The sequence below is a fragment of the Arvicola amphibius genome, chromosome 13 (assembly GCF_903992535.2).
Source record: "Arvicola amphibius chromosome 13, mArvAmp1.2, whole genome shotgun sequence".
Lineage (NCBI taxonomy): Eukaryota > Metazoa > Chordata > Mammalia > Rodentia > Cricetidae > Arvicola > Arvicola amphibius.
In genome coordinates this window covers 49,144,823-49,172,363 of record NC_052059.1, presented here as the reverse complement: position 1 = coordinate 49,172,363, position 27,541 = coordinate 49,144,823, and the positions used below count along the sequence as shown (strand labels likewise).

General features: G+C 49.0%; 1 protein-coding gene across 1 annotated transcript; it reads right to left on the bottom strand.

The window, feature by feature from the left end:
- Positions 1 to 2,388: 2,388 nt before the first annotated feature.
- Positions 2,389 to 27,534, bottom strand: Extl3 (exostosin like glycosyltransferase 3). Its single transcript, XM_038310468.1, has 5 exons — positions 25,167 to 27,534; positions 16,690 to 16,817; positions 9,775 to 9,919; positions 7,411 to 7,539; positions 2,389 to 5,107 (listed from the first exon to the last, which is right to left on the bottom strand). The coding sequence occupies exons 1-5, from the start codon at positions 27,312 to 27,314 to the stop codon at positions 4,898 to 4,900; spliced, it is 2,760 nt and encodes a 919-aa protein (XP_038166396.1). The 5' UTR covers positions 27,315 to 27,534; the 3' UTR covers positions 2,389 to 4,897.
- Between the last annotated feature and the right edge of the window lie 7 nt (positions 27,535 to 27,541).

The window sequence follows — 27,541 nt, the reverse complement described above, 5'->3', positions numbered from 1 at the left end:
GAATCTAAGAGCCATCTCCTGGGCATGACACAGCCATCACAACCATGAGCTCAGCAGCTAGTTGCCTGCACTGGTTTGCGCAAGACTGGCCATGTCCACATGTCCACAATCAGCCGTGGGTGGAGGAGGGGCTTGTGTGGCCCTACCCCTCTCTGTTAAATTACTGGCTACTCTGAGATTCTAGAAGGGAAGTCACTGTATTCAATTGTGTACCACTGGTGAGCCCACCAGACTCCAGTGGACAGTGCCATGCCCACGGTCACAGACAGCCCTGTTCAAACTCAGTTCGTCCACAAAGCACAAAGAGTATAGGGGCGAAAGGGGATCCAAGGAGGAGAACAGGGACTGACAGGAGTGAGACAGGAAGGAGATGAATTATACCCACGCACGGAAGTGTCGATGGACATTTAATAAGAAAGGCGGCGCGGTAAACTTAAAGATGCTTCCCATCATCAGTCACCAGGAAACGTGGCCTGAATTTTGAACCCAAGTCTGGCAGCGCCACAGGCTGCTGAGCACGTGGAACGGAACACACCTCGGCATCACTGCAAGTACAAAATGCAGCGGTCGCTGCAGGAAAAGGTCTCCCAGATGCTCGGAAAACTGTACAAATGTGCATCCCCCAACAACTGCACTCACGGGTCCTCGCTGCAGGAAGAAAGGCGTCCACCAAAGGTCTTGCTCCTGCATTCACAGCAGCTTAATCCCTAATGCTGAACTCAGGAAACGGCCCAAGTGCCCAAGACGCCTCCAACTCCAGGCAGTCTTCCTGCCTCTTGAGCGCCTGGGCTACAGGTCTGCAGCTCCACACCAGGCTCGCCTATCACTGAAATGCACAAATGGCTGTTGGCAAGACAGCTACCCCCTTTCCACCCTTCCTGCTGCCTCCCCTAGCAAAGGGTCTGAACCCCACCAGACAAATGTCCCCAAGGTCACTCAATGCCCGGATACCTTGGGAACAATCCCGCTCACTCTGCCTGTCCTCTCCCCCAACTTACCTGTCCCACTCTTTCTTCAGGAGCCCACTAATGGCTTCCTGGGCGCTGCACTCTTGGGGATGTTCCTCCAGGATGTTCCAGTGCACGCAGAGCATGCAGGACGCCACGGCCAGCAAGCAGGGCTGCTCTGCCAGGAGACAGGACAGCGGCCACTACACAGCACACACTCCAAGGGCAGCTGCGGCAGGTGAGCAGGGCCTTGGCATTTGAAATACACATAGAGCCCAGCAGTTTGCTTGACTTTAGTCCATCCATCTGTTCACGTGCGCCCAATGTCGACTTGCCGTCTTATCGAAGGCCGAAGCCTGGCAGTTTCTGCCATTCTATGAGATTACACCACAAGCAGATAGATGGCTTTGGCCCCACCAGTTCTGTGGGCAACCCAGTATCTGAGCACACATACTCCACGGCAGAGACCACCGCCTACCTCACTGTCTGTAACCAGCTCTAACACACGAGTGACCGTAGCACGGACCGCCACCGCAGACACTTTGGATTCCACAGAACCAGAAACCCTAAATAAGCATTCTGTGTATACAGTGTGATTTTTTAATATGGCAGCCTCCTTCACCGTCCTCAGTACTCTGCACAAGAAATAATAACTATGGCAGGACTTCCACATCTGTGCACACTGCCGGCCTCACCACAGGGACAATGGGAGGTCCTATCAATCTTAGATGTCAGTGCCCTGGGCTCCCACCTGCCGAACCAGAGGGCCTGCCTCTGCAGGTCTGGAATTCCCGGGTTCCATCTTCCACAGCCCAGGACAGCACTTGCTCTCAACCAGGTAGTTCTCAGATGCACACACCAAAATCCTGTGACCTGATGTGGAAGTGGAACCCAGAGACCACCCTGCCAGGTCAGCACAGGACACCATAACACATTTTTAAAAGCAAATGGGAGGAGCCAGAGATGGCTCAGTGGTTAAAAAAAAAAGCCTGTTGCTGCGCAGATCTGATGCCCTCTAAGGCCTCAGCAGGCAGCTGCAAACGTGATTACACACACACACGCACACACAACATATGCACGCACACATGCATGCACACACATACGCACACACACATACACACACACAATGTATGCACGCACACGCACACAAGCACGCACATGCACACACACGCACGCACGCACACACGCATGCACACACGCATGCACACACTATAAAAATAAATCTCCACAGTAAAAAAGCTTGGCTGGTGTGCAAAATGGAATGCTGGCTGACCACCTGGGCTCACGCTTGTCGGCTCCCCTTATCGCTCCCCTTATCAGCTTATGGCTGATGGCAGAGGGCTCCCAGCTGGCCACGCAGAGGCCACTGCATTCAGACAAGCACCCTGGCTCAGGTAACTCTTCTGTCCCTGCTGAGAATAACCAAACACCTCCAAACAGCTTGAGTTAAAGTCTCCATTTATTTCATTTTTTTACAAAAATCCAACGTAAGACCTTTGTGCTCATGATTTGAAAGGGGCAGACAGATGGACAAATTATGTTATCAGAGCTGCCCCAGGCAGCCCCACCCTCCAGCTTCACCTCAACAAGGACACCCCAGACAGGAGCATTGTAGGTGGTCCACTGGCCTGAGGCACCCTGGGGGGAACTGTCACTCTGTGGGTGGCCCTTGCCCTCAAGATAAAGAGCAACTGAAAAACAAGGCTGTCCTGGCCCTGGAAGCTGAGACTGGGTAGCCAGGTGTGACCCGTGTTAGGAATCTGCACTAGGTGACCATGGTGAGCTGCGGCAAAGCAGCTTGTAGCAGGAAAAAATCATTTCCAGGCATGCCCCCTGGCTCCCCAACCCAAATGACAAGCAGTGTACAACTGCTTGTCTCTGCCTCTTGCCTCTGAGAGGGTCCCTCAGATACAGTTACTGTCCATACTTGCTGCTGGGGACCTTCAGTTAGTGTTCCCACTGGGCCCAGAGATGCTCTGACACCACTATCCCTGAAACACATTTTGATGACATCCATGAGTGACCAGCAGCTTTCAGTGCCCTCCAGAGGGGTTCTACCGTAGAGACGGACTTCCTCATCGGATACCACAGCAATCTACAAGTTCTCACATTAAAGAAACAAGGCGAATAGGGCCGGGGCTCACGGCAGAGCGATTGTCGGGATGCCCATCCACAGCTCTGGCTTCCATCCCCAATACTGGGAAGTAAAAAAAAAAAAAAAAAAAAAAAAAATAGCAGCCACATATTTAGCGAAAAAACACCACACTCTTTGGCTCCCCTGAGGGAAGAGGGCTACTGCCACAAGGAACAGAAAGAGGACAGAGAGTGGGGGGCGGGGGAAGGGAAGGAGTCTGGACCCCTTTGCTGAGGTGCTAAGAACTAATGTCCCAGGCAGCCCTTGGTGTCGGGTTGGAGAAGACACCAGTGGAAGCTCTGCAGCAGCCTGGTCCTCTGGCGGCAGGGACTCCGGGAGGCGGAGGCCACGGCAGCCTCCAGCAGAAGGGATCTACAGAGAAGTCAGGACAGCAGCACTCGCGGCAGGGCCTAGGAAGACGGGACTGGCTTAAGGCAGATGCATGGCCAGGACAGCCCTGAGCTCTGTCTGGTGCAGCTGCTCAGCTCCACTTCTGCCAGGCGGGCGGAGTGACAAGTCACAGGCGGAATCCCTGACACAACGCTACGCTTCCAGTTTCCTGCTGCCACCACCCCCAAAATCAGCTTATTTCACCAGCAGCCCTGGGAACAGAACCATAAGAGGGAGTGGAGAGCGGTAATGTGGGGGTGCGCGCCTGTTAGCATCCAAGACCGGACTAGAACTCTCCTAGTGGACCCCAGCCTCCAACTTCTAGCATGTCCCAGACCTTGAAAGAGGGGGCTTCCAACAGGCAACTCGACATCTGGGGTCTAAACCCCACAGGTACACGATGGAGTCCAGATGTGAGGGGAAAGGTGAACTCACTTAGGTGTCCATCCCAAGGCGCATGCCTTGCCGTGAGACTCTGGGATCATCAAAGGACACAGGCCAGTTCTGCACATACAAGTTCCCAGTCGAGACCTGCTAAATAGTACAGGGACCTGCACCAGCGCCCCACACCGGCGTCACCAGGAGGGTGAGCTAAAGGCCACTGGGCAGCAGAGGCCTCATCCCCGTCCTACCGGTTGCTTCCTTATCCTCTCTCAAACACAAGAAAGAATGGGAGAGTGGCAATAACCCCCAAGACAAGTGCTGCCTGGCACCAGCCCTCAAAGCCCAGGGAACATGCCGGCCCCGCTGTGCAGCCTCCCACAGGAGGGGAAGCTGTGTTAGCGTCACTGAGGCTACAGGAAGGGGTCAGGGTAGATCAGGAGATCTTGCCTAGGCCAAGTCCATCCGGCTTGTTTCTGCAGCCAGTGCCATTGGGACAGTCCAAGTAACACAGGGTCAGGACCCTCTCCACTAAATACATAGCCAGGTAGGTCCCTCCCTTGGAGAGATTGGCAGAAATTTCAGGTGCACCCCCACCCCACCAAATATATATATATATATGTATATGTGTGTGTGCATATATATGTATATACACGTATGTGTGTACATATATGCACACATATAAATAAGCCTTGAATGGCAGATGTGAGACTCTCTTTAAATAATAATAGTTGTTACTGAATTTAAAATCCACGAACCAGCCGTCCTGGGCTTATGAACTAGTGACTCCCCAGAGCCCCCCAGTCCTCAGCGTTCACATCAGTCAGTGCCCCGTGCAGAAGCTCAAGTCTGCTGACCAGGATGCTGGGCCCAGTGTGACTGACCTCAAGATAAAGTCAGCTACTCCCTTCCACTCTTTCGGCTGCCTTCCCCAGCAAAGGGTCTGAGCCCCGTCCCACAGATGTCCCCAAGGTCCTTCAATGCCTGGGAACCGTGGAGCGACTCTCCTCACTCCACTCATGGTCTCTTCAGAACTGGCAAGGCCCTAAATGAACTTGAAGCACTTGGTCTTGTCGTGGGGCAGGCGGGTCTTGAAGAGCACAGAGTCCACCCTGAACTGTGTGTACAAGAGGGGCATATAGCCGTACACCTTGACAAAGAAGTTGATACACTTGTGCCTCTCGTGAAAGTGAGAGTCATCATGGGACAGGGCCTGAGGGCACCCCGGGCATCGGAAAGTCCACCTCGATGTCACCTGGAAACATGAGAGAGCAGGGTGAGAACACAGCATGACTCTGACAGAACCTCATAGCGTGGCCAAGCCAGTGCTATGTCCACAGAGAAGCTGCTCAGCCAATGGCTACATCCACACAGCCCAGCATATATGCGTCCAAAACACTCACAGGGGGCCTTTCCATGTCACCATACTTATCAGACACAAAGTATTAGTATGACCAGTGTGACTGGCCCAAACAAGTCTACATGCAATCTTTACCTGGGTGGTACAGCAAGATGTTGGTATAGTTATTTATTTCAACTATGGTTTTTGCATAGAGAAATACTGGAAAACTAGCCACAACTGAAACAAATAATTCTAAAATATTACATAGCCATTAAAAAAGATATTTAAGAAAATTACTTTCAAACATGAAAAAAAGGTTAGTTATTAAGATTTCCAACAACTAGAAAATGTAAGAAACATGATGGTGTCACAAATCGTATGGCTAACCATTAGCATAGGCAACTGGTGGTTTGAAAAGGTATGGCCCCATAGACTCGTGTATTTGAGTGCTTGACCTATAGGGATGGCACTATTAGGAGGTGTGGCCTTGTTGAGGAAGTATATCACGGTGTGGGCAGACTTTGAAGTCATATATGCTCAAGCTATGTCCAGTATGGTAAGCAGTTCACTTCCTATTGCCCATGGATGAAGATGTACAACTCTCAGCTTCTTCTCCAGCACCACGTCTGCCTGCATGCTGCCATGCTTCCTGCCATAATGATAATGGATTAAACCTCTTGAACTGTAAGCCAGTCTTAATTAAAAGTTTTCCTTTATAAGAGTTGTTGTTGGCTGAGTGGTGGTAGCTCATGCCTTTAATCCCAGCATATGGGAGGCAGAGGCAGTAGGATCTCTGAGTTCAAGGCCAGTCTGGGCCCTGTCTCAAAAAAACAAAAAAAGTGTGTCTTTACAGCAATAAAAACCCTAACTAGGACAGCAACCTTTCGCAAAGTTCTACTGGAGACCTGAGCCTGGGACCCAGTGGGATGAGACCTGGGTGGTGGAGACCGAGAAAGATGGTGGACAAAGGTTTTCTTCTCAAGCTCAGCTCTAATCAGAAAGGGAATGGCACTCTAGTCACATCTGACAGAGGTAGGAATTTAAACTACTTGTGTGTCCTGGACACCCCAAGATGCTCATCAAGCCTAAGCTGGTCTCCAATAGGCTGTGAGCCTGGACATGGGAGAAGGGCAAAGCCCTTTGCAGCCTCGGAACAAGTCATACATAGGAGCGAGCACAGAGGAAGGACCTGCAGAAACCAGAGCCAGAGGCAGCTGGATGATGGGTGGCTGTGATGAATGTGTATGTACACAGGAACTTTCTAGAGATACTCAGAAACCATCCATTCAACCTACAAGCATGAAGAGAAAAATCAGTGAAGGGCACTTAAATTAGAACCCAGCATGGGAAACAAGACAGCAAAGTTATGTAAGCAAGACGATGAAGAGACATGGAGAAAGGTGTAAGGTCATTCACGGGAGTTCAGAACAGACAACCCTGGCCCTGGAGCAGAGACAGGACAAAGTCAGGGCAGAAGGAAGCCAGCCATCCAGCTATTTTAAATGAAATCTTCTTACAAAGAATCATGTAAGAGTAAGCTGCAGTGTGTAGGGGACACACGCAGACACGGCCTGGCCCCTCACTCCATTCACCCACTGCTCTCCCACCAACTCTCCCTGAAGCCACAAACCCACTTCACATGCTCGTATCATACAACCACTGTTTACACTGAAGCAGTGGCTTCTTTACATTTTTACTTTTAATTATGTGTACATGTGTCTGTCTGTGTGTAGGTATGTGCATATGCATGTAGTGCTTGCAGAGTCCAGCAGAGGGCATCAGATCCCCTGAAACTGGAGTAACAGGAGGTAGTGAGGCACCCAATATGCATGCTGGGAACTGAACTGTGACCACCACTTCCCAGCAGTGACCAGCAGTGCTACTTTGATATGCTGCAGCTACCATAAGGTGATGTGAAGATCGCTGCGATTCCTTCCAGTAACAAAGCAGCTAATGCATCTACCCTTAGAAACCGCAGCCTGCTTCAGAAGTGAAGGAAGGATGGGAGTAAAGCTGTTCCACCCCTCCTGCCCCGCCAGTCCCTCAGCTCTATCCAGTGGCCTTAGTGCAAGGTCCTAACATCACTTATGTAAGGGGTGTCATTGTGCACGTTGACAGGAAAGTCTCTGGGGTATAGCACCATCACAAGCTGCATTGAGACAAACACAAGAATGAAGTGTACATACACACACCTTCCTACAGATGCCAGGGCCTACCTTGATGGGGGGCTTCCGTGTGATGTGGGAGACAAGGAAGTTCATAGCAATATCCTCGCAGTTGATGTACTCATCCACCATGTCTCGGATGGCCTGGGGCATCACGTAAGAATACAGGTAGGCATAATACTGTCAGGGAAGAAAGGATCGGAACACTGTTAGGAGGTCTTTCACTTGCAGCAAAAATATGCATGGCTCTAGGGGCTACTGGACAGGTGTGGGAAGGTGCCCAGGAGGTCGTCACAGCGGGGACACATGGACTGGTGTTTAGGACCTGAGAGCAGGAATGAGCATCCTGCAGCATGGATCTCCACTACGAACGTCTCATCATCAGCCTGCAACTTCAGTCTATAAGAAAGCACCAGACGGAAGGTAGCACCCTCATGAAAGCCAGTTCATTGCTTGAGGAACTGTAGGGGTGCTAGAGGGGACTCTCTCATCTCAGAATAGGGATTCTGTGGTGTGGGGAATGGAACATGGAACCCAAGCCCACCACCTTCAGAGCCAGCTGAAGACTTCGAAAGGGAAAGTATATGCCAACATCACTCAAAAGAAATGTGATACAGGAGCCAGAGTAATGATACTAAGAACTAGAGTTTGGATCCCCAGAACCCACATAAATGCAAGTGGGGTGGTAGCCTATTTGTAATTGCAGCCTGGGAAGGCAGAGACAGAAGACCTCCAGAGCAAGCTGGCTGCCAAGACCAGCCATATCCACAAGCTCTGGGGTTCACTGAGACCCTGCCTTAATGAATAACGTAGAAGATGATCAAGGATGATCCCTGACATCAGCCTTGAGCCTGCATATACATAGTCATGCATGTGCCCACAAACATGCAAATATATCCTACATACACATACATATCACACACATCTAGAAAAAAATAATTTTTAAAAAAAACTAATATGAGCCTTGTAGCGTTTTAAATGTCCTTGTAACAATGTCATTCAAACTCAAAAACAACTGGAGCTGTCACTTGGCAGCAGAGCCCTTTGCACCTCCAGCTTAGCTTTGATCCTAAGCAGCACCACGAAAGAAAAAAAGCCAGTGATGGCACATGCCTTTGGTTCCAGCACTTGGGAGGCAGAGGCTGGAAGATCTGAGTTGGGGTTGAGGCCACCCAGATCTACATAGTGAGTTCCAGGGCAGTCAAGGCTATGTAAGAGACCCTGTCTCAAAAAACAAACAAACAAAGGAAGGAAGAATGAAAGTAGAATGCCTCACTTACCCCATTATCCGAAACAACGGCCTTTCAACAAGCAAACATAAAAACCTACGGTATTTCTTCATTTCTATCATGCATGGTTTCATACTCTAGTGTTCCTTATAGCCCAGGACACTGCAGCTCTGACCACACATCCATAAAGAACTCAGGAGCCACAACAGGCTAGCTCTTAGGTTGCATATCAGAAGAAATATAGAAAAAGGAGCAAAAACAGCATAAAGAGAACAGTGCAGAGGCATGATGGTCAAAGGCACCTGCACTGTGGGCATCCAGTGAGCCCAAACCCTACTGTGAAAACATCTCTGGGCAGAAGTGGCAGAGCCCTTGGACAGAGGACCACAGTGGGCCTTGTACAGTGGCAATCAGTCTGAGCCAGAAGACTATCTGTCCATAGCGAAAGCCAGTGGTCTGCAGGCAGTCCTCACGGTCTGCAAGCAGTCCTGGTCCTGACTGTCAGTTACTATATGCATGGTTTTGTTTGTTTCCTCGTCTTGAGATGGGTTCTCACTGATCAACCTAGCCTAGCCTTGAACCTGTGATTTCCTACTTCGCTACAGGCTACTGGGATTCCAGGTGTGGGCACCATACTCGGATTCTCTAAGCACATCACCCAGTTTCTTCAAATGCAGGAACAGCTTGCCTCTGGCCCAGAGGGTATACTGATGTGGGATTCCCCTCTGTATGCTATGAATATGTTTTATTACCACTGGTTAATAAAGAATCTGCTTTGGCCTATAGTGGGGCAGAATATAGCCAGGCTGGAAGAGATATTGAGAGAGGGTAGGCAGGAAAACGCCATGTAGCTGCCGAAGGAGAAAGACGCCAGAACATATCCTTACCGGGTAAGCCACAGCCTCGTGGTGATACACAGATTAATAGAAATGGGTTAATTTAAGATATAAGAGGTAGCTAGGAATACACCCAAGCTATCAGCCAAATAGTGTTGTAATTAATATAGAATTAATATAGTTTCTGTATGATATTCGGGTCTGAGCACTCAGGAAATGAACAAACGGGCTCTGCCTACAATATATAGGTGTGTAGGGGTGTGTGTGTGTGTGTGTGTGTAAAGGCAGCCCCCGTTCCCACACAAGCTCACCCTTACTAAGGGCAGAGCACGGAACCAGCATTCTCTTACCTTGTGAAAGAAGGCAGCACCTGTCAGCACCATGGACAGCTCACAGGAGTAGTTGGAGTTGTAGAGCCAGGACTGGTGAGGGATATCCCACGCGTGGTACCGGCCAGGGAAACCCACGATACGATCTCGTGCCTCTCTCCACACCCTTGAAAACACACACACTTAAAATGAGTGCTTTTATCTGGCTTGCTTTGACCCTTAGATTTTTGCATTTTTTTTCCTTTTATTTCCTTTTCGTTTCTCTAAAAAAAAAAAAAAAAAAAAAAAAAATCAGACAAGCAAATCGGGTAAAAAAAAAAAAAAACTACAGTGTCATCAATAACCTGCACACAAGTGTCCCTCCAGTGTCTCGTGGGAAGGTCACATTGTAAGGCGCTTCAGAAGGTGACGATCTGCTAAGAAGCAGGAGACAACCAATTCCTGTTTCTTTAATTTCTTTAAAGGTTTGTTTGTAATGAACATGACACATTCACATGTAATGAACATGTTCCACAGAACATGTATGTAATTTCTCCACCCTGAGCCTCTGTTCTTCCTGCTCCGGACAGCACATGTGAGAAGCACTCAGATACCACAGGTGATCACTGTGAGGAGAACCCCTTTCCTAAGCTGAGCAGGGCCCAGAGAGAAATCCACTGTGTTAAGCTGCCCACTGACCATCGGATGGAGCATCTGTTAAATGCAAGAAAAATGAGAGAACTGGGTCCCACTTTGAGAAATCTGAAGAAACATGCATGTGTGCATGTTTTCATGCATGTGTTCATGTAGTGATGAGCTGCAGGCCGCTTCCCGCTGTCCAGCTCCTGGCCGCCTGGCTAGCTTATGCCCCAAAATAACAACACACAAACTATATTCATTTAAACACTGCCTAGCCCATTAGTTCCAGCCTCTTATTATCTAATTCTCACATCTTGAATAACCCAATTTTAGTAATCTGTGTAGCATCATGAGGGGTGGCTTACCGGGAAGATTCTAGCCTGCATCCATCTTGGAGAGGAGAGTCATGGTGACTGTTTGAGGCATCTGACTAACTTCCCTCCTTCCCAGCATTCTGTTCTGTCTACTCCACCTATCCAAATCCTGCCCTATCAAAAAAGCCAAGGCAGTTTCTTTATTAACCAGTGAGAGTCCTCCATCATGTTCATGTGTACTAGAGATCAGAGGACAACATGGTGGCATGGGTTGTCTCTACCTTTATGTGGGGTCCAGGATCAAACTCAGGTCCCTAAGCTTAGTGGGCAAGTGTCTGTACCTGATGAGCCATCTTGCTGCCCAGGAGAAACTTGTCTACCATTCCCAGATCTATAGCTAAGTCAAAACAAATGCAATCAGTTCGCAGCCTGACTGGCTGAAACCGGAGCTGAAAGCACAAGTTCCAGGAGCCAGCGGTCGCCAAAGGCCTCAGACTGCAGCTGCCCAGACCTCCTGAGCTTCAGGGCATTTCAATCCCTGAAACAAGAGTCTGAGAGTCACTGATCTAACGGACGATAATTCACAACTTCCACCACAAAACAGGACCTGACAGATTTCCTTTTATAAACAACGGATTTTTTTTTAATTGCAGCAAATTACCATCTTAATCTTTTTGAAGGGTACTCTATCCAGACATCCAAGCTGGGTCACCGTCACAGCGTCTCCAGGACCTGCCAACCCTCCGGCACTGGAGGTCTAGGTTGCGCTTGTCTTCCTTGGCCTTGCTCACACCGTTCTTACTGTCCCTATGAACTGGACCTACAGTTGCCTCCTGTGAGCAGACCACACGATGGCTTTCTCCTCTGTCTCCACATGTGACTGTCACAAGTGATTCTGCTTCCACTACAAAAGCTCTGCACAAGGGAGGCCCCGAGTGAAGAGACAGAGGGGACAGAAGCACTGCCTGGTACACACCCAACAGGGAAGCAATAACTAGAATATAAAGACCTCAAAATTAAACAACATAAATGGGCGAAGGGAATAAGAAGTGGTCAATAAATGCATGGAAAACTGTTCAGCACCCTTCATTACCAGGAAAATGCAATCAAAATTACCTTGAGCTTTCACGTCACCCAGTCAGAATAGCTGTTGCCAAGGAAACAAACAGAAACTCTAGTAAGGAGGTGTGGACACACAGGGCCCTGACACACACCGCAGGAGTCTAAGTTAGTCCAGCCACTTAGAAGATCAGCACGGAGCCCCTCAGGGAGTTAAAGTACAACCTCTACTGAAAAGAATCCAAGTCAGCGTCCTGCAGCGATACCATTTCACAGTGGGGTGGGGGGAGGCAATCACTCTTAAGTTGATAAAGACAGTGTGGCACACAGACACAGGTACAAAGAGTGAAATCATGTTATTTTTTTAGGAATGTGGACGGAGCTAAGTTCACCGTGTAATATGAAATAAGCTGGTCTCAGGAAGACAATGTTTTCTAGCATGTGCAGAAACGAAGGGGAAACGACATGAAATTAAAAGAAGTAAGCGGGGACAGAGGAAGAGAAGGGATAAAGAGGATGAGCATGCAAATTATATCCTATGGAGGCACAGAAATGTCACAATGAAGTCCCTAGCTTCGTACAACTGATATAAGCTAATAAAACCTAAACAAGGCATACTGTGTCTTCTGCTCTGTGTCTCCTTTTCCTGCCCACAGATGTCTGCGGGGATCTACCCCTGGAGACAATGTGCCAGTTCAGCTCTTGAAGGCTAGGCCCCACATCTAGAATGACTAAAAGGAATTCACTACTTCCTCACCATCCAGAAAAGGCCAAAAAGCCAGCGCTGACAACGAAGCCAGCACCTTCAGCACCTCTGTGAATTCAAACTCCTCAGAGCTGGGGCTCCTTTTCTCCAGCATTCTTGGGAGGGAAGCTAGAAGTGTCTGAAGTTCTCCTAACACCTCATGGCCACACCCACTGCTCCCCGCCCCTCAGTGGGCCTGAAGTGTGTCTTCCCACATCAAAACTACAGCCATTTCCCACCACCGAAGCCCGAAGTGGCAAAGAACATTCCCGGAGCTCTTCTAGGCTTTTCTCCTTGCGCAACAGGAGAGCAATGGCTGATTACCATGGACAACAGCCTGGTCAGCAGGAGTTTCCTTTTTCAATCTCAGCTAGCCACAGACTTGCTTTAGTAATCCACCACGTTGGGGGTTGCGGGAGAGCTGACCTTCTGCCAGAAGTAAAGATGCTATTTCTGTGACCTATGGCTCAGTAGCAAAAGGAAGCCTAAGACCAGGAGGGTCAGGGGATGGAATGAAGACAGAGGAACTCCAAGGCAGTGGACTCCTGTACTTCTCAAAGTGAACTGCCTAAGATAAACTACTTTTTCCCAATTTATATGAACTAAAGCTGACAAAATACAATAAAAACAGTTTTGTAAATGCTACTAAAAACACAAAGTGAACACAGGTAAATTAGAATTCATCAAAATTTAAAACTTTATGCTTCAAAGAATGCCACAAGACGGTGCAAAGAGAACCGGCTGAGCAGAGACTCTCTGGCGTGGAACATGTATACGCTTTGATCTAGAATAAAGAACTCTGTGGCTGGAGAGATGGCTCAGAGGTTAAGAGCACTGACTGTTCTTCCAGAGATCCTGAGTTCAATTCCCGGCAACCACATGGTGGCTCACAACCATCTGTAATGAGATCTGGTGCCCTCTTCTGGTCTGTACGCATACATGGAGGTTGAATACTGTGTACATAATAAATACATAATAAATAAATAAATCTTTTGAATAAAAAAGAACTCTGAGAAGGCATCAATAAAGAGATAAATGATCTACAGTGGCCATTCTTGGCTGTCAACTTGATTACATCTGGAATTAACTAAAATCCAAAAATAGTGAGGGATTTTTGCTTAATTTGAAGCGGGAAGATCCACATCTTATCTGAATCTTCGAGGCAGGAAGACACACCTTTAATCTGGATCTTTTCAACTGGGAAACCCCATCTCTAATCCGGACCACACCTCTGCTGGAAGCCTCTACAGAGACGTGGAAGAAGAAGCTTTGTTCTCTGCCTGCTTGCTCTCTCCACCATAGCAAGTCCATTCCTTCCCTGACATCAGAGCCTACTTGTTTGGGATCCCAGTGTATTCTGAATTGTGACTGAGCTACTTGATTCCTGGACCTTCTGTTGATGGCAGCCATTGCTGGACTAGCTGGACCACAGCCTTAAGTCATTCTAATAAATCCCCTTTCTCTACTTATAGGAATTCATTCTATAGTTTAGGTTACTCTGGAGAACCCTAACACATAATCCAAACAAAAACAGGCAAAATATCTGAATCAACATTTCTCCACCAAAGGCATACAAATGGTCAACTAATTCATAAACACGTGAGAAGACACTCAACATCACAGTCATTAAGAAAGCAAATCAGAACTGTAAAGGGGAACTGGGGAGATGGCTCAGTCCATACAGTCGAAGCCGACTTCTGGCCTCCACATGTGTATATACATTGCACACACACAAATCTATCTTGAACCACACCCACTTAGGATAGCTATAAAATAAAAATCGCTAAGTGTGTGCACTGACAAGGACAGCGGTAAAGTGGCAGGCTCACTAACTGCTGGCATGGAAAGTGGTGTGGCTACTTTGCAAAGCAGTTTAGCAGGACCTCAAAACATCCGCCCTCTGGCCCAGTCGCCCCACAGCTAGGTATGTACCCAAGAGAAATGCTCCAGTCCAGACATGCACATGCACGGGCACAGTATACCACTAGGCTTTGCCAAGTAGTAAGGACCCAAATGTCCATTAGTACGATTAAGAAAGACAACATAGGCCTGGTGGTGTGTACCTTTAATCCCTGCAATCAGAAGGCAGAGGCAGGCACATCACTGAGTTCAGGACCAGCCAGATCTACATTGCAAGTTTCAGGCCAGCCAGAGCTACACAGTGAAGGGAACCCTCCCTTTTTTAAAAAATTATTTGTTTTATGTGCATTGTTTTATGACCTGCATGTATGTCTGTTTGGGAGTGTCAGATCCCCTGAAACTGGAGCAAAAGACAGTTGTAAACTGCCATGGGGTGCTAGGACTTGAACCCAGGTCCTCTAGAAGAGCAGCCAATGGTCTTAACCATTGAGCCATCTCTCCAGCCATCCCGAGACCCTGTCTTTAAATAAACGAGGAAAGAACATACGGCACCCATACAACGGGAATGAAGCGCTGCTGCACACTACGAGACAGACGGCCCTAGAAACGCAAAGCAGAAAGGGGAAAGCCAGCCACCAGCCACAGGAGGCCACTTATGCCCACAATAGGAAAATCTACAGAGATGTGAAGTTTAGTGGTTGCCTAGGACTTAACGGGGCTGGAGGATGAGCAGTGGCTGATGGATCCGGTTTCTTTTGGTGATGTTTTCTAAAATGGACTCTTGGTGACCGTATAAAAATCTACCCAGCTCTACTCCTGAATGTGTGAATGGGAGTGTACATAAATTATGTCTAATAAATGCCACCAAATACTTGATTTCAAGCAAAATGTTCACCTTGGGTGTTAGCACTAAGGCAAATCTAAAGCATCACTCCAACTAATCCATAATTCACGCACGCTTGTAACTGACATTGTTCTCTTTGATGTAACAGGAATTAATAATTCATTTTCCACAGTGACCCCGGGTGACACAGTAAATGCCAACTTCTTGAAAAAGTTCTGAGTGCTCAGCGAGGTGTTTTACTGACCTCACTGTGGAGGTTTCACACACAGACCTGAGCCCACACCAGTGACGACCCACTCAGAACCCCCAGCCCACTCCAGTCTCTTACAGGTAGTATGCCTCGCTAGACCACCTAAGCCCCCAGAGCACGGGCACAGTGAATTCAAGAGCGCAGCAGCACAGAAGAGAGAGTTAAACAGGCCTGCAATCCACCAGCTGGCTGCCGCTTCCTCCAGCTTTGCTCTCTGGTATCTCAGCTCACTGCTGCAGATCACACATACGAACTACAACTCCTACCATCGGGCCCTAGGGTTGTGCTGGCTTACCTGTTTATTAATTTGATTAGATGCAGCCCTGGGTTGTGTCTGTGACTGCTCTGACCTTATAAGGGGACTCATCCCTTGATGGACTTATAATGTGATGGCTTTATTAGGAGATGGTGGAATCCTAGTTAAAAGGGCAAGCTTACTGGGAGCATGTCTCTGGGGGACACCCTATCCTGGTCCCTTTCCATACTCAGCCATTTCTCTGCTTCCCATCTGTCAGGACAGAGTCTCCTCTCCACACTCTCTCCTTGCCATGCTATCACATCCATGTGCATGGAGCCAGGCACCCGTCGACAGGATGCTTCAAAACCCGGGTCAAATCAACCTTCCCCCCACGATGCTTCTATCAGTTTATTTTGTCATAGCAAAAATTAACTAATTCAAGGGGCACTAGTGAGAGAAGCCAAGGTTCTCAGGTAGTCTCCAGCACACGGCATGGACAATGTTGGTGACTAATTGTCACCACCACGGCTACTGCTACCACCTCCTTCTCCCACTCCTCTTCTCCTAGTGGAACCTTGTTCTCCACCCCACTTACATCCTAGGGGCCAGTATTCTGGCCCTGTTCCATTCCTCACCAAACGGTCCTTTGTTCCTCCCACCGTCTAGGAGCTGGTTCCCACTCCTACAACACAAACCCAATTTCCTCACCTCTGTTCTCAGCCACGGAGGCTGGGTTTAAGGATGACAGACCTGCAGGTCCAGGAGAGGCAAGCCACCCTGGCCCAGCTAATTAGACTCCCATCTCCCTGGCCCCAGAGGAAGAGCCTACAGAGATTAGAGCACCCCTGAAGAGGATAAGCAAGAGTCAGCCAAACCACCGAGACCTGGGACCAAGCCCGTCCTACGATGCCCTGACAGCCTCATAGAGTTTCTCCTCTCTGTCAGCTGTCAAGTTCAAATTGGTTTTTCTCACTTTCACACTGAAGTGTTTGAAAATCTGTCCCTCACCGAAACCCAAACATGATTTCGTCGTGGCGGAGGTGAGCATCATCGTCGATAGACAGTATGGCCTCTGTCTCAATCTCATTCCAGGGTAAGAATCGATTGTTCAAACTGTTCTTCTCAGTACGGACAACCTGAAAATGAAGGAGGAAAACACAAGAAATCAGCGCTACATCAAAGAATTCTCAAAGTGACTTTAGTCCAAATCTTACCAACGACTGGCCTGGTGGACTGCCACTTGCTTGTGACATCCAGCATGTGCCTCTCAATGAAGCTGCCTCCCACTCGGGACACATAAGAGGGCCTCACACCAACCACCAGTCACAGAAAACTGCCTTTCTCATGAAACAAACACTGAGAATTATCTATACAATGAACACAGTTTCCCACGAGAACACGAAGTGGCAGGGCACAGCTGAGTCCAGGTTGTAGCTCAGATCCACCCAACTGCTCACAAACTTTAAAATGACACTTAGAAATACTTTTGAGTTTATCTCACTTCTTGCCACGCCCCTCCCACCACCACTCAATCCGAAAGCTTTGGAGAACAGTGTTTCTCAGTTCACCTTTGTGGCGCCCACCCACAGTGCCGACGTATGCCGTCTACAGTGCTCACTATGCATACAGAAGCTTTTCCTTTCCTAGCGAGCTGCATGTGCACAGGGCTGATTTATTCTGTGACCAGGGAGGTGTCTGTGCTGCATCTTCCTAGGGAGCAACATTTTGGTAGGAGGATAGAGGAAAGATGTTCTAGCCAGGAGATTTAGCTGAGAACACAGGTATGTAGACTTCTAGACCCGGGGTTCACGTGATACTTGGTGACAGGAGGAGGTTGTCCTCAGTGCAAGACAGATGGCGACAGAAGGGAGATGACCATTCCAGCTTTCTGGGTCCCTGTGAGATCTCTGCTTTCTCAGGGTAAAATGATGCTTCCTCATTAGCTGGATGAATAGCTAAGGAACTTGTGGATTGAATAAGATGTCTCCATAGGTCCAGTCAGTGGCTGTTTGTAAAGTTAAGAGGTGTGCTTGGCTAGAGGAAGTGTGTCACTGGCACGTGCTTTAAGAGTTTAGACTTAATGGGCATGGAGATGTTTGCCTTTAATCCCAACACTCAGGAGGCAGAGGCAGGTGGATCTCTGGGAGTTCAAGGCCAGCCTGGTCTACAAAGCAGGTTCCAGGACAGCCAAGGCTGTTACACAGAAAAAAAAAAAAAAAAAAAAAAAACCCTGTCTTGAGAAACCGCACACACAAAAATATTCTCTGCTCCCTGCTGTGGACCAGCTGCCATGCCTGCTCCTGTCTCACTTCCTTAACACAAGACAGACTCTCGTCCCTCTGGAACCATAAGCCCAGATAAACCCTTCATTCTGTAAATTCATGCTGTGACCATGCCGCTTTATGACAGCAACAGAAGAGTAGGTACTGCAGCACTATAAACAAGGGAGCTATCACAGCGCCAACTGTGACATCTCTGACTCGTGCCCAGCTCCACCAATGGTGGACCATTCCCTGAGGGGAGGGGCTAAGAGATTTCTGCTATGAGTTCTGGAGACAGCACTGCGTGCACATCTGCACGATTTTGGAGATGGTCTTTGAGCTGGACTTTCCCAGTCCCTTGCCTGCTAAACTGATGCTAACTTTGCAAATGTCTTCAAACCAAAGCCACCATCACAGAAAATGACATCAATTACAAATGTAGGTGAAGTTTCAGATTTGATGGAGTGCTGCTTTAGCCAGGCCACAGCTCCACAGATGCTCCAGCCCCATCAACAAAGAAGGATGGCAACTACCCTGCTCCAGATATCAGAGCCCAGCAACAGACTTGGAAATCCACCCTGCCCTGAGAATATTTAGCCAGTTAAAAACAAAAACAAAAAAGCAGCCCTGGTTTGTAGTCAGACTCAGTGGTAGCAGAACAAAGAGGCCAAGTTCTGGGTCAGGAACCAGAATAGCCATTTAACAGGCAGAGATTGTCAAACTGGGTTAAAGAAAGGCAAAAGAGACCGAACTACGCAGAGAGGGAGAGAGACCACAACACATAAGGGTACCGTTCAGTGGTAAAAGACTCGCCTAGACTGTGAGGTCCTGGATTGGACCCACACACACAGCCAGGAAGGAAGCCACCAACGCCTTATATCTCAGCAGCCTTTGTTCCCCAGGGAGCGGGAAGGTGACCAGAAGTGGCAGGCGCCAAAGGCAAGTTTAGTAATCCCATCCATGTTAAGATGCTCCCAGTTTCAGAAATGTTATTATCAGGGAAGACCATGTGACCACCTGAGAGGATGGAACAGGGGACCGCTCACCCAAACTGCCCCATCGTTCCTTGGCTTTCCTAACACACCCTGCACCCACTCACAGCGCTGAACTTCAGCCAGTCCTGCAGAGCACAGCCCCTCCTCAGCCCCAGAAGACGCACACAGAGAAGTTCTACCCCTCAAGCTTCTCCTGAATTGATTTTCAGCAAGATTACCTACAACGTCCGAGCACTTGGTGTGACTCAAAACAAGGACACTGCCAGGACTATTGGAACTAGGACCTCCAGGTCACCAGGCTGCATTTCCCAAAGAGCCCCAGGAGATGGCTCTGCACGGGCACAAGGAAAGCAGCATGGCTGTGGAGCCTAAGGAGAGGAGCGATCCACTCAACCTCTGACAGCGTGAGCCTGGTGACAGCTCTGTTGTCGGCAGAACCTGGAGTCATCACCAGGCAAACAGATGCCGTCTGTGTCCATAAACGAGAACCGAGGAAAAGTGAGGTGATGGGATGACCTGGGGCCAGAGCACAGGCAGAAGATTCATCTGCAAACTGCAGTTTATTCTGTTCTCCCTTCCCCACCCTACCTGAGTAGAGTACCACTGTAGTCCTGGCTGTCCTAGAACTCACTGTGTAGACTGGGCTGGCCTCAAACCCACAGAGCTCCGCCCGCCTCACCTCCCAAATGCTGGGATCAAAGGGGTGTGCTACCACACCTAACTCCCTTCTTATTCTTTAAAAGACCTGAGCGGGGCAGACCACAAAGCTGAGAATCTAACAGCAAACAAGATCTGGCCCGGATTCACAAGCAGGTTTGTATGCAAGTTCACTGAAGTCCGTCCCCGAGATGGCTGCCAAGAAGTGAAGAAAAGGGAAATTTCTGATTCAGAAGCTGAAGGGGGAGGTTTCACCTTTAACCCCAGCACACTGGAGGCGGGAACGACAGGAATGCAAGTTCAAAGCTACATAGCCAGCCTGGGCTGTGTGAGACCCTGCCTCAAAACAAAAGCAGGTGCTGCCTTCAAAGCTACAGCACTTAATCACTAGACTGGTGCTCAGCAACTAACCACTGTCAGTTTGGGCAACAGAATCTGGACAGGAAGACTCAGCCATTCCTAAGTCCATTGCACAAGACCAGCACTGGCCTCTCGGAGTTTGAGAAAAGCATAGCCAATGTAAGATAAACAAGCCAACAACTTAGCAACATTCCCCATTTTTGTTGTTTGGTTTCAAATTACAACAGGGAATCCTCCACCCTGACCCCCCAAAACTGGCTGTTTCTTTTTTATGTTGCCAGACTTAGTGTTTGCAGTTTGGTAAACTCCTAAGTACTGCTGTAATTACAAGGCCGACACTGAGCAGAAGGAATAGCACGCAGTGCCAGCTCAGAAATGTCCGACACATGTCATATAAACATGTGGCTGAGTAAAAGGAGAACACAGACAAGCCAGCCCTGCAGTTTCTAGAATATGGCAATAATCTTGTCAAATTTACAGATCGAATACTCAACAATATAAATAACACTAAAGAATGATAATGAGACAAACAGGAGGCCTCAGTATTTGTTCTGTTATTTTTCTCGCTGTGTTTGTTCAGGCAGGCTGGCCCTTAACTTACAGTCCTCCTGCCTCCACTGCTGGACTGCGGGGATTACTTATGGGCGCCACCACATTTGACTTCTAATCTTGCTTTCCAAAGGAGGAAAAGAAATCTACTGACCTACATGGATCAAGTGGGACAACTCTCCGTGCCATTTGCCTGTTTCACAGAGCACACTCGGGGCAGCGGGCCATCTGTTGCCATCCTTCACAGTCTTGACTGTCACACCTTTCTTCTCAACACCGTGCAGTGCGCCAAGAGGGCAGCACTAACTACAGTACTAACTTAGACCCTGCACTGCTCCTGACGGTTGTCCTTTACGTCACTAAGATTACACTGGCTCAGCCCAGCCTGACGGCCTCAGCCTCTACATGCACAGCACATTTCTGTAGCCAACCTCATCTCAGGCCATCAGACAGAGGAGGGATGGGAAGAGCAGCTGCTTCCTCTAACAGAGCAAACCGCAGAGCTCAGGAATGAAGAGCATGAGGCCTGGGAAGCTGCACCCACCATGTCTCTAACTTATGAACACCAACATCAAAGACCTTGAGGCCAATGGGGGGCACTAGCTTGCTCTCTCACTCACTCACTGAACAAATGGGAGGAGCCAAAGGGAGAAAAACAAGGGGCGGGAGCTGAGAGTAACAGCTGCTTTTCATTCACAACTGACTATGAGGATCATGCAGCACAAACAGCCCATGTTTTACCTTCTGAGACAAGTCTGTTTGAACCTTTTAAAGCAGTGCTGGCGAGCCCTGTGAAAGCACTAGTAACACAGCACAAACTAGAGAGTGAGCGTCCAGGGAGATGAGGCACACAAAGACCACTGGGCACCAAGAAGATGCTGAGACAGTTAGCGAGCTGGGCTGGTATGCACATGTGTCCCAGTGTGCAGAAGAGTGAGGTAGGAGGAGCACAAACTCAGGACAGCCTCGTTACAAATGGCGAGCTCCTGCCCTCACAGCAAGCCTCTGCTTTCCAACCATCATTGCTGCTCAAAGTCACTGCATCTTGAGACTAGCACAACCATGCCTAGCTTGCTACATGCTTTCCACACTGAGTCTGACTACAAACCAGGGCTGCTTTTTTGTTTTTGTTTTTAACTGGCTAAATATTCTCAGGGCAGGGTGGATTTCCAAGTCTGTTGCTGGGCTCTGATATCTGGAGCAGGGTAGTTGCCATCCTTCTTTGTTGATGGGGCTGGAGCATCTGTGGAGCTGTGGCCTGGCTAAAGCAGCACTCCATCAAATCTGAAACTTCACCTACATTTGTAATTGATGTCATTTTCTGTGATGGTGGCTTTGGTTTGAAGACATTTGCAAAGTTAGCATCAGTTTAGCAGGCAAGGGACTGGGAAAGTCCAGCTCAAAGACCATCTCCAAAATCGTGCAGATGTGCACGCAGTGCTGTCTCCAGAACTCATAGCAGAAATCTCTTAGCCCCTCCCCTCAGGGAATGGTCCACCATTGGTGGAGCTGGGCACGAGTCAGAGATGTCACAGCTGGCGCTGTGATAGCTCCCTTGTTTATAGTGCTGCAGTACCTACTCTTCTGTTGCTGTCATAAAGCGGCATGGTCACAGCACTTTACAGAATGAAGGGTTTATCTGGGCTTATGGTTCCAGAGGGACGAGAGTCTGTCTTGTGTTAAGGAAGTGAGACAGGAGCAGGCATGGCAGCTGGGATGAAGCTGAGAAAACGCATACTGGTCCACAGCAGGGAGCAGAGAATAAACTCAAAATGACCCAAGTCTAAGCTTTTTGTGTGTGCGGTTTCTCAAGACAGGGTTTTTTTTCTGTGTAACAGCCTTGGCTGTCCTGGAACCTGCTTTGTATACCAGGCTGGCCTTGAACTCCCAGAGATCCACCTGCCTCTGCCTCGTGAGTGTTGGGATTAAAGGCGTGCATCTCCATGCCCATTAAGTCTAAACTCTTAAAGCACGTGCCAGTGACACACTTCCTCTAGCCAAGCACACCTCTTAACTTTACAAACAGCCACTGACTGGACCTATGGAGACATCTTATTCAATCCACAAGTTCCTTAGCTATTCATCCAGCTAATGAGGAAGCATCATTTTACCCTGAGAAAGCAGAGATCTCACAGCTTTAATGTTATACATTACATATTTATATTATTTACTCATAAGCAATCTTATGTCTTTCCAGGAAATTTGAGCTTGGTACAAAAGAAAAGCTATACATTAATATAGCTGGAAAGCCTGACACCTACTTCTACTTTGACATCAAGGTGAAAAACCTACTTTGAGAAGCATTATAGACAGAGCCCTTGCTGGCCCTGACACCTGCCTCCACCAAGAGGGTCAGCAATTTCAACTGCTGCTCTAAATACCTGCTTCCCTTAAGCAGGAAGCACAGTCAAAATGTTTGGTCAACTAGACTGAAATTCTCTAACTTGAAACTCTTTCCTAGGGGCTGGAATGATGGCTCAGTGCACTGGCTGCTCTTCCAGAGGACCTGAGTTCAATTCCCAGCACCCACATGGCAGTTCACAACTGTCTGTAACACCAAGATCTGACACCCTCATACGTGCAAGCAAAACACCAATGCACACAAATGTAGAAAAAAAAAAAAAAAACTCTTCCTCTTAAAAATAACTAGAAAAGACTGCATGCTAGTACAGAAAAGTATGTTAATACAGCCCATTTGGAGAATTTCTGGCACTTCTAGCTAAGTATCGTATTACTGCAATGGGCTGCCCAGAAATCACAGGGGACTACTCATTTCCCACCAGATTAAAGAAAGGATTAGCTCTGGCAAGTTCTCTGGTGGATTTCAGTCATCACTTACTGGAAGTAGGAAGCCAAGGCTGCTCTGGCCATGCACCGTATGAGGAAATCTGTCTCTCATAAAACAGCACACTGAAACAAACTCAACAACACGGGTCCCAGTCACTGCTCTGCTGCTGTAAAATGACACCATGACCAAAGCAACTGTTTAAAGAGAAAGAACTGGAGGCCTGGAGAGATGGCTCAGAGGTTAAGAGCATTGCCTGCTCTTCCAAAGGTTCTGAGTTCAATTCCCAGCAACCACATGGTGGCTCATAACCATCTGTAATGGGGTCCGGTGCCCTCTTCTGGCCTGCAGGCATATACACAGAGAATATTGTACACATAATAAATATTAAAAAATAAGAGAGAGAGAGAATTGAATTCGGAGAGAGAGAGAGAGAGAGAGAATTGAATTCGGAGCTTGCTTAAAGTTCCATAGGGTTAAGTCCATTATTGCCACGGTGGGGAGCGGGGTAGCAGGCAGGCAGGCATGGTGCCAGAGCGGTAGTTGGGAACTATATCCTGATCCGCAGGCAGAGAGCAAGACACGGAGCTCGGTGTGGGCTTTGAAACCTCCAAGTCCAACCCATGATGCACCTTCTCCAACAAGGCTTCACTCCTAATCCTTCCCAAACAGCTTATCAGCTGGGGCCTAAGCATGCGAAACAGGTACACTACGGGGATCATTCTCATTCCAGGCACCACGATTGTAACTGAAGACCCTCTGTGAGTTCAAGGCCAGCCCGGTCTGCATATTGAGTTCCTGGACAGCCAGAGCAAACTATATAGTGAGACCATGTCGGGGGGGGGGGGGGGGGGGGGGGGAGTGTGTGTTGTGTGGGGGAAATGAAAGGAAACCTCTTAAAAGAATGACTTTACTAACAACATAAACTTTTAAAAAGTGGACTAGACCCAGAACTCTTTTCTAGACGAATCATCCCCAAAAAACTCTGAATTTTCTCAAGCAAGCATCTAGCAATACACAGCCCACCAGACCTTCTTTGTTCCTTTTTTTCTAGAAAGTACTCACATCACAACGCAGCTAAGTGCCTGGTAGTCTTGAGACAAGAGCAATGGAGTGCCTCTCTCCCAGCTGGCTAAGTGTAGCATTGTAGGCAGACACGTAGAAACCACACTCTCCTCTACACACCCAGCTAATGTGTCTCCTGGACCCTGACTCAGACATGGGAGAACATTAGTACAGCCTGCAAAATACTCGGGAAAAGAAGGCTCAAAATCTTGAACTCTCAAATATCAAAAGCCCCAATGCCAGCCTTCCAGAGGCTTCCACTGTACCCCGGGAAAAGACCTGTGTCATTTTCCCAGACCTTTGGGAGCTAATGAAATGGAAGATTCTGGACTCAAACATGCTTAAGCACAGTTCCTGTTACCAAGCACCAGTCTTGGCAAGAGCTAGAGAAGGGAGAGGGACGAGACCTCCACACGGTGCCTACTAAATGCCCTGGGACAGGGTTCTCTAAGGCATCAGTATGGAAGGTGCCCGAAGGATAACCGAGGGAGCTTTGCGAACCTTCACAGCTCCAGCTTCAGTTCATTGTGGAGGATATGCCGGACAGCAAAGGAACCAGCAAAGCCTGGAAGGCAGCAGGCAGAATCTTCACAGGGAAAGGAGCCTGGAGGGCTTTATAAATAGATGAATGAGCTATACAGCATGTAAAAGGCCCTGGGCTCAATCCCCAGCATCTCCTGCGCGCGCGCGCACACACACGTATATACATTCACCTCTGCTACCAGTGAGGGAGCAAAAGAGATAGAAGCTAGAAGAGGCATTAAGAGTGCGGTACAATTCCACGCAGTAAAACGTACTGCCCATTTCTATTACCATGATGGGGACACCAATGTCTGGCCACAAAAGGTCCTCCGAGGGCAGCTTGGGAGAGTTCCACACCACCACTACCTTGTTCAGGTAGGGGAGGCCGTTGAGTCTCTCCAGCGAGTTCATGAGCACTTCCTCCCGCTCGTAGGTCAGCATCACAACTGTGAACTGCTCCCGCTGGACATTGCCTCCAAGTGCTGCCTGGAACTCCTTGCCAGAGCCCCCAGCCCCACCACCAATGGGCCGAAATCCAGTCCCTGAGCCCAGGAATTTGGCCTCAGAGGGCAGCACAGGGTCAAAGGGTGTGTGTGGGAAAAGGTGGAAAGGCCCGGGAGCAGAGTTCCAGCTACGGTAACAGTCTGTGACGGTCAGAGTAAAGTTGCGGAGGTATTTAGGTGAGGCATAGGGAGGTTCTGTCTCTACCGGCCCAAGGTCCAGGTCCCCATTGTCAGCCATGTTGGGGTCAGTTCCTGCTGCTTTTCCTGAACGATGGGGGATCTCAGCTGCTACCTCTTCACGGATGGGAGCAGCTGGGATCTGGATGCGAGTCCTAATCATGGCCAGCACGGTATTAAAAATACTGTCAGCAGTGGAGAAGTAGGTCTCCCAGAGAAAGCGGCCTTGCCGCCTCATAGCCAACAGATCACTGTCTGAAAGACTCCGTAACAGGAAGTGAACCTCCGTAACTCGCGGCTTGGGCACCACCAGGGCGGCCTCGTTCCACTCCAGCATGTCATGGTATGGGAGCTGTACCTGCTCCCCTAGTACAACAGGCACAGCTCCTGCTTCCAGGGCTTCAAAGAGCCGTGTGGCACACCCTGATGAAATAACCAAGTGCGGGTCCCCGGGGGTGATGATGAGGGCAAAGGTGGAGAGCTTGAGCAACTCCAGTCGGTCTTCCCGCTCCCCACAGAGCGCCCACTCAGTAGGCAGGCTGGGCCTCGGCTGGTTTTTGCATGTAAATTCTACCAGCACCTGATCTAACTTGCTGTCCTGTACGGCCTTCAGGGTGGCAATGATCCGGTCATCATAGTCGGCTGGAGGGTCACCTTCCATTTCTTCCTCAAAGGAACGGGCTTCCTGAAGGCTAGATCTCAGGGACTCAATCTTCTCACCCTGGAAAGTAAAAAGATATTTCCGCTTAACCGGCACCTGCGGTGGGATCTCCATGAAGTTGGGTTCAGACATGGCATGGACAAGTGGCGGCACTACCAAATCGAAGCCAGGCCTGTACTGGGCGGCATAGAATGTGGACTGGGCCACCATGGCCCGGCCTGTACTCATGTTGTACAGTAAATTCTGTGTGTCCGACTTCCGGGACAGGTTGATGATGACATGGTTGTGCCCATCTGTCCTCCAGTGTGGCAGAGAATACAACTGCTTCTCAAGGTCAGCAGGCCGCAGCACAGCCGGCTCCTGCATTTCTCCCACTAACACCACATACAGGCAGGCAATGGCTGCGTTTTCTGTAACATAAACATTAGCTCTCGCCGTAGCCTGAAAAGCCTGCTTGACCAAAGGGTCCAGGTAGCTCCCAAAGGCAAACTGGTCACTGTCGTAGACATAGACGGGAAAGCCAGAGGTCAGAGGGCAGCGAGAGTAATCAAAGCAGTTGTGCAGCCGGCAACCCCGAGTGACCTTGGGGGGCGGCAGGCCAGCATCATCCTTCTCAGGGAGCAGTCGGATGGGCAGGGACAGTTTGGGCTGGTTCTGGGCCATCAGCTCCTTGTAGGAGTGCTCGGTCTGGCTAATGACGTTCTTGAGCTGCAGCAGGTCCTGCTTGGCGTTCTCTATGCTCTTCTTACAGGCTTCGATCTTGAGGTTGAGCTTGGCGATTTCACTGTTGAGCTCCTGCCGCTTGGCTTCAAGCTGAAGAAGCTCTTCACTCACGGACTCACGAATCCGACAGAGATCTAGAACATGCTTTACCTCACAGAGCTCGTTGCCAGCCCGAGGGCCGAAGATGCGTTTGCCGGCTTCATCTGCCTCATCCAGAGTGGTGAGGTAATAGTGAGCGATGAGGGGGAAGAAGACCAGGATGATGAAGAGTGTGAAACTCAGCCACGTCAGCCGGATGCGGTTGGACCAGCGCAGCATACAGGTCTGACCACCGTTCCCCACTCCCCCATTCCGCAACATGGTATAGCCTGTCATGAGTTCTCTGTGGCTCGTGCCCACTCTGATCACGTCGGATCACTCGCCATAACCATAAGTGTGTGTGACGAAACTCAACCTCTTCTTCACACACAAGTTTCTGGAAGAGTCCGTGTGCGCCCCGCGCAAGGCACCAAATAAAATGGAAATTTCATTTTCCTCAGCCGTGACTCGGAAGGTCTCTAACCCTAGTCAGGCAGATCCTAAGTATTGGCTGTTGTCCTCAA